The sequence below is a fragment of the Athene cunicularia genome (assembly GCF_003259725.1).
Source record: "Athene cunicularia isolate RWA chromosome 1 unlocalized genomic scaffold, athCun1 chr1_part2, whole genome shotgun sequence".
In the NCBI taxonomy this organism is placed as follows: Eukaryota; Metazoa; Chordata; class Aves; order Strigiformes; family Strigidae; genus Athene; species Athene cunicularia.
This window is the reverse complement of record NW_020799092.1, coordinates 30,596,246-30,604,039: the sequence shown is the minus strand read 5'-3', so window position 1 is coordinate 30,604,039 and position 7,794 is coordinate 30,596,246. Positions and strand designations below refer to the sequence as shown.

Here is a 7,794-nt window from a genome sequence, read left to right as displayed (position 1 = left end):
CAGGTTCAGAGTAACTCACTTGGGACATCTTTTTGTTTTCTGTTTGCAGATCTGCTCAGGAGAAAAGCTCTCATTGTCTTTATTCTTTCTTGGAAGAAGCGGAGTAAGACTGCTATTTACAAATTTATATAGACTAGTGTTTGTGTCTTCAAACTCTGTTTCTTTCTCGTTCTTGAATAAGTAAAGTTTTGCTCCAACTGGCTCAAACACCTTGTGATCCATCAACGCTTGGCATACACGGACTCCCTTCAGCCGAGAAATATCATTGCAGCTTAGGTACATGCTTTGCATGGGAGGCGGCGGATCGCGGGTCACCTGCCCGCCAGCGCCGCTCACCTCTGACCGCGGCCGCCGCCCGCCCCGGTCGGGCTCCTTCCCGGCCGCCCCGCGGAGCAGCGAGCAGTCACCGGCCCTTCGGGAAGCGGGAAAGGCGATTCCCCGCGCGCCGCTGAGGGGGTTCCGCGCTGCGAGTCCGGTCTCACTGTCAGTAGCAGAAAATACTTTGTCCGAGAGGACTGGCCCGCAAGAGACAATCCAGGCGTTTGTGCGGCATATAGCTTAGGTTAGGTTTCGCCTGTCAGCAGGTGACAGACGGGTCCCCGTGCATCGATCTCGTTCCGTGAGTTTTTGGTAGGGTTTCAGCTGCAGCTCGGTACCGAAATGCTGAATAAAAATCGTGAAGGTGACAGTGAGCACAGCTGCACCATGCACTGTGCATCATTGCATTTGAATCCTCCTGTTGTTTTTGTAACAAGTGTAAAAGGTTGGTTGTGCCTGAATTTTTTTTTTTCTTCTGTTTGGTGAGACTAGGTTGTTTCAGCACCTATTTCTTCTGTGAATTCGTCATTGTTTGGGTCAGATGGATAGGATGGAAGTTTGGGTGGCATGAAGTACTGATGCACCTGCCAGCTGCCTTGGTTCACAAAGGGGAATCCCAGCTTGTTAGAGGTCAAAATAGTGTGATGCGCTGCTGTACAGAGTGCATATTTATCCATACATCAGGTTAAGCTATGAATTAGAATAAGAATAAATTAATAGTTTTAGATCATGCAGTTGTTTTACATGAGTGAGAATTAAAGAATGATGAGGAATCCTTGTTTTGGATTTATTGTTATTTCAATATTTTGAATGTTTTGCCTCATTTCTTATTTTCATGTTGGCTGTTGCATACTACCTTGCCAAGCGATTGTTACTGTGCTGAGGTATTGTTGCTGATGTACATCAGCATAAAGACCATTATTGTGAGGGAAATTAATGAAAACAACACATTGACCAACTGAATTTCTTTTTAGGGTCAGTTTCTGGTTTCATGGACTTAGTAGCATTACTGTTACCCATGAAAATCAAACAGGAAAAAATCAAAGTTCTTGAACATTTACTGCATTTCCTGTGTTGCTTGTCTGAACATTGTAACTCTTAAGATCCTGTACTTTTCTCATTTATTACCCTTTAACTTGAAATGAAAGTTTCATTGTGGGTGAATGTCTTTATTCTCTTGTGGTTGTTATTTTTTCTATAAATAATAGTTCAGTCTTAACTGAACAAACCAGTTTTCATACAATTGAGAACTAAAGTTGCATGTTTCGGATACGGTTAAATCATTATGATTTGTGGTATCATAGATACTACCCAAAATAATTATATTTCTTTTGCATGGATTTTCTAGGTGCATTCTTCCTGTTGACCTATATTGAGTTTTTACTGAAGTTGGTAATTATTGTTTTTACAAAGCAAAATATGCTATTTGAGATGACAATCCAAATGTTGACATGAGAATTTCTACAAATAAACAGTGTTAGATGGATGTAAACTTAAAATCCAAGCTGCATATTGAGAAGTAAGCTTCTTGATATTCCTTACTCACTAGCTAAATTAAACAGTAGTTTGCATACTGTCTAGCTGGAGAGGAATGGGTTGGACAGAGCCTACCAGGCTTAATTTTTAATTCCTAGTCCTTCAGACAGTGGAATGGTGTTAACATTCTCGCCTAGTGTTTTTTCCATGCTTCTCACTGCTGTTAGTCTGTCACCCACAGCAGAGGGCATATCTGATTTAATCAATACTATGCCATTTTTCCACCACCTGTACAGAGAATATCCCTTTCAGATTTATACAAAAGAATTTGAACATGCATGCACGTGCATTTTCTTCATAATATCTCCACAATTAATTCTGCAAAGCATCCCTTTAGTTTTGAGAGTTCAAACACAAGATTGTGTTGCATTGATACTAGAGGAGGTTTGATGACTGGGAGTGAGTGAGACAGTGCAAAAAGCACAAGACAGAAACAAATAAATTAGATTTGTGGTTATGTTAAACTTATTAGGATTGATTTTATAGTCTTTTAGCATATAGAATTTGCCTCATGGAAGAGCTGCAGAATAAAATCTCTGAGAGCTGGAAATACTAGAGCTCCTATTAAGAATACTCCATAATCCTTGTTTCTACCTATTTATTAGGTTAATGAAAAGTTCCTTTATACACAGGTGTTAGCCACTGTCTAAAAGCTGTTTGGTCTTGGGCTGCACAGTTAGGAATTGCATGCATTTTTCCACAGCACAAGTCATAAAGTAAAATTAATATATTGTCATAAAATGTCGCATACTCTAATAAAATTACTTAGTGAAGGAATTTTGTTTCTGTAATGTATTTCCAGCTATGTTCTTCAACAAGTACATAATTGTACTTAAGATTATCTCATTGTATTCGACTCAACTTCTCGTATCTAAAACTCACAGTCCCCATACCCATAATTAAGACCAACTCCATCCTGAACATGCTTGCAGTCATACCTGGTTCTGCTCCTGAGTAGTCCAGTTGGAGCCATGGTTACTTCAAAGTGGAGGATTTGCAAGATTGAGGCCTGTGCAGCCAGATACCTTTCTTTTTTATAATATATTTTCTTAAAACGCCTAGTGTGTTCTTCATTTAGTAGCACAAAGTTGTGTCACTCAGCTGACATGGAAATTGGGGAAATATCTGTGGAGCCACAGTGTATTATGCATTAGTGTATTTTTTCATTTCACCATGGAAGAATACTGAAGGTGGGATATAACTGCAACAATAGTCAAGATAGAGCAGCATAGTTGTGTTGCTTCCAGCACCATGCTGGAGTTTCCTTAGGACTAGGTTAATAGTGTTACACATATCTACACTGGAGTGAATTGTTCAGTAACTTGTATAACTTTTAAGAAGTTTAGTAAGTTTATTACCGCTGTTAGAAAAGTCTATCTTTCTAGTTTAATACTAATGTATGTCTGTCCAGATAACTTTAGTGTGTTTGAATTCAGTTAAGTTTGAGGTATGCAGGTGTCAGAAATAAATTGCTACAGTTTCTGTGAGACTAAGGAGCTCTGAAGAGGAAGTAGACTCCATCTGTGTCTTGAATGTGGAAAAAGCTGTGGTATAAATGCATATATTAATAGACACCAGCGAATGTATGCAGACCAGAACATTGCCTTATAAATGTGTATAATACCGTGGGAAGAGCTTTAATTTGTACAAGCAAGCACCCCATATCTGATTAGGACATTGGGGCTGGTTAGTCCCAGTGCTCACTGGATTATTTGTTAGTGCCCTTTGCTTATTTTGTCCTTCTTACCATGACTTGGCAAACATCTTTATCACAGAAGAATCTTCTCTTCCATTTGAACAGGAATAACATTCTCTATTTTTCAGAGAAGTAGTTTTACACAAATTATGTGCCAGTGAGCTGAGTATATGACAAATAAGGCTATGATTGAAAATAGTGTTTCTGAAGATTTCAGTACAATTGATGATGTCTTAGGTTTATTTTACTATAGGTTGAAGAAATAATAGTCTTAACACCTTATTTAAAAGAGAAAATGAAGAAATATCATTAAGGGTTGCTTCTGAATATACCATGTAATACTGATTCCAGGGAATCATTTCTTCTTGGATTCTCTCTTCATCTTTGCTCACACCAATAAGGAAGATGTCTATCTCTTTTTTTCACTGTTTCCCATCTTTATTCTTTCTTGTGTATCCAGTATCAGAGAGACAATTGTATAAGTGGGACATAGACGTCAGAACTTCTATCTGGCAGAATAAGCAAGTCAGATTTTTTTAAACTAATTAGGACAATTTAGGAATCTGTGGAATTACACAGTACAGGGGAAGATGAATGAAATTATAAGGTGCCACAGTCTTTTAGCTCTTAAATTTGCAAGGTGATGTAAAACTTTCTTGTACAGTTTTCTTAAAGCATAAAAAGATCATTCCTTGTTTCCTTCCCCTGCAGCGACTGATTAATACATAAGTTCATTAATACTTATACAAATAGTAATGTCAGCAATCTGATAGGTAAAATACTGAATTTTGAGCTTGTCTTTTGATAAGCACAGTGTAGGAAAGAATACATTTTTTACATGTCTTCTGTATAATACACATCTATTCTTTTGCTGGTCTGGAGTCTTAAGCAATCCCTTCAGAAAATGGGTAGCTTCGAGAGCACTGGAATTCAAGGAGCCTGGTTTCGTTCAGATTTGGTTCTCTTTGTTGGTCGATACTGATATAGAGGCTGTGTGCTCCATGGGAGCAGTTTACAGATGCCCTTCTTTATTCATTTACCTGTTTGCAAGAAATGGTTGAATTTCTCAGTCTTTAATTGCTTTGTTAGGTCTAATCAAGAGATTCAGGAGTTTTTGAGGACCAGAAGCAATGACATATAATCCACAGGCATGCACACACGGATACATGTATGCAGTGTGAATACATAACTGCAAAGCACTGGAAGTTATATTTCAGTATTCTTTTTGTGGGTTACTCCTGTATCCTATTGGATCATTGGTTAGATTTTACAGTTTTTAGTGTGTCTTATGTTAACAGAAGTTACATGAGGCCTGTGAAGCTTTTTTTTCTTGTCTTTGTAGGATAATACATTGGTGCACAGCTGAGACAATGGAGTCCATGCTGAATAAATTGAAGAGTACCGTTACAAAGGTAACGGCTGATGTCACCAGTGCAGTCATGGGAAATCCTGTTACTAGGGAATTTGATGTTGGCCGACATATTGCCAGTGGTGGTAATGGTCTTGCTTGGAAGATATTTAATGGAACTAAAAAATCAACAAAACAGGTGAGTTGCCAAGTAAATACTTAAGTTTATAAGCATTAGATAACAGTGATAGGTAGCAGTTGGTAAGTGGCATTTAAAAATGAAACCCAACAGGGCAGACTAATCCTAAAGGTCGTACTGTAAATAAAATTTAAGAACTCGGCATTATTTAAATATAATGTTCTCAGCTATATAGGTGATAACTGCTTTAAGCCTTCACTGCTGGAGAAAAAAGTGGTTCTGCATCATATCATACAATTTGAGACCAAGATCAAGAATTAATCTGAGTTAAAAGTGATCTGACAAGAAGGAAGAAGTTGGTTTTAACATGGATCAGTTCCTCAATTTACCTTGCAACTTTATTTGGTAGCAGTACTGTTTTTTTTAAGTTTAAAATAATTGTGAAGTATGCTGTCATTTGTTCTCAGCAAAAAAGACTGTAGTGTTTTGCTCAGCAGCCATACAGAAATTGAGGGGTTAGAAATGTTAAGTCATGAGTTATAGTAACAGGAAGGCATGGGGTAAATAAAGGAGGAGGTTGTGGAGCAAGTAAGTTGTGCCTTCCCTGTGCTGCTCTCAGATCAGTATCATTCCCTTTTAGTTTCATTAAAGTATTAGGGGTTAGAGCACTAGTATATAAACTTTTGACTCACTTGAAGTCACATGTGTAAATGAAAGTGGGATTGCAACTTTGGAAGAAGGTTTGCAAGGTGCAGAATTTAAGAACTGTTATTATAGAAAATTATTTTGTTGTACTGGAAAAATGTGAAAAGTCTTTTTCAGACTTGGAGAGGAAATGAATTTTCAGCGAGTAAACAGAAGTATTCATAAGTTATGGCCTTAAGTTGAACTCTTGCTGAAGTGATGTGAAGTCACTTAGACATCAGCTTGCTACAGATGTACAGAAAAGAAATGAATACAAAGGAGTAACTTTGGAAAACATACAGGTGATCTGTTAGGTGGTAGGAAAATAAACTGTAGCAAATGGAGAAGAAATATACTATGCAGAATAAATAATCTGTGGAGAATGTGTGATCTGATTGTGACACAATCTTTTGCCATATTCTCACTTTCTAGATGTTGCAGAACTGTGTACATCTAGTATTTACTGAATTTACCCAGTGTACCAATTGTAGGTTTTTTTGGCCTTATTCAACTATACAAAGGAGTGATAACATTGAAAGTATGGTAATTTTGATAGGTTTTATATAATCTCTGTGTCCAGTAAGCATTTGACCTGTAGCAGGTATAGTTTTAAGGTCTGGAGAGTTGTAGCAAGTTTTCTTTCAGTGCCTGTTTGACAGAGTGTATGTAATTTGGTTCCCGTCGATCATGTTTTTCAAGCTTTGAATGGGTGTTCTGACCACTGATTTTGCACAGTTTTAGTTCGGGTGTTACCACATGGGATCCTGCAGTATCTCTGTAAACTCTGATTAATGTCTGTATGTTTATATCCCATCATTAGTCATTAAAAATACAGCAGCATTTTTACTGCAGGGAGTTTTAGATAGCTGGTGATTTGGCATGCAATTACCATTCATTATTAATACTACCAGTTTGGTAACATCATGTCAACATGCAGTTTGCCATTACAAAATAAAACTACGCAGCAATACAAACAGTTTATGTGGTTGTATTGCAATATATCTGCTATTTTTTATTTCTTTGGCATGTACCTTTTGAATGTTGGCTGGGCAATATGGAAGTGGCTGCTGTCATTTTCCAAGTGGCAGCAGTCACTTTGTGAAGTGATGCACATATTTGCTGTATTGCAAGTGTGTATATCTAATTTGAAGCTACAAGCACTTAGCTTCTTTGCAGTAAATATGTATTGTAATCACACGTAGGATGTAAGAGTTTAATTGCCTGTGTTGTTGTCACTTTACAACAACACAAGTAATAATTTAAGTCATTGTGGCCAGATAAAATAGTTAAATTGGGAGTTTTAGCATTACAGCAGTAGAGCTGATCAGAAATCTTTGTTCTCAGGACAAATAGTACCCAGCAGCCTTACGGAAGTTGGTCAGCTGAAGTTAAGATTTCAAATATGCATTAATTTGGTTCCTTTAAGTCAGTTCACAGTTACAAATATTCCTTCTCTGGTGACAGTAGATATGTATGATTTTATTCCTCTTTTCAGAGTTCTGCCTGTTTCTTGCCTTCCTGGTTTTCCTGGATTTTTGAATCTTTATGCTTTTCTTTTTTTTTTTTAACGTGTCTTGTCTTTTCTTGCTTACTTTGTAGGTGACTGAATAACAACCTAGCAGAATGTGAGGAAATTACTTACCTGTGTGCCTGTGTTTGGTGCTATTTGATAGCTGATTTGCTGCTGTTTGTTTGAAAGAGTTAAGAGTCTGGGTGTACATGTACACATGAAGTAGCATGTTGCTAATTTTACAATATGTATTTCTGCTTGTCTTGGATTTGTTAACTTAGTCTTTATGCACTTACATTTTTTTCTGGCATAATATGACATAATACATCCTTTCTTCTGCTTAGAAAGTGTGATCATAGATAAAGAGGGGAGGTCACTTAATGTTCTTGTTGGCAGCTCAGTTGTAAAAACTAGCAGAATTCACAAGGTAATGGTTTGCACTTCAAGACCACTGTAGTTGTGTTTAACTTTTCTTGTGGTAGTACTAAATGTATTAATGGTAAGTAAGTCACCTTTCTGTTGTTTTGGCTCCGCATACAGTTGCTTTGAAATGAAAGCTTCCT

General features: G+C 37.3%; 2 protein-coding genes across 4 annotated transcripts in view; one reads left to right on the top strand and one right to left on the bottom strand.

Annotated features, from left to right (window-relative positions):
* DEPDC4 (DEP domain containing 4) overlaps positions 1 to 281 on the bottom strand; it is a 16,593-nt gene extending 16,312 nt beyond the window's left edge. Inside the window, exon 1 of the mRNA XM_026868636.1 lies at positions 20 to 281. Within this exon, the coding sequence (XP_026724437.1) occupies positions 20 to 222 (203 nt within the window). The 5' untranslated portion in view covers positions 223 to 281. The remainder of the gene's footprint in view (positions 1 to 19) is intronic.
* Positions 282 to 4,896: 4,615 nt separating this feature from the next.
* The window catches only part of SCYL2 (SCY1 like pseudokinase 2), a 39,381-nt gene continuing 36,483 nt past the window's right edge, over positions 4,897 to 7,794 (top strand). For all 3 annotated transcript variants that reach the window (XM_026867906.1, XM_026867907.1, XM_026867905.1), the window contains exon 1: positions 4,897 to 5,097. In XM_026867906.1, coding sequence (XP_026723707.1) covers positions 4,921 to 5,097 — 177 coding nt within the window. In that variant the 5' untranslated portion in view covers positions 4,897 to 4,920. The remainder of the gene's footprint in view (positions 5,098 to 7,794) is intronic.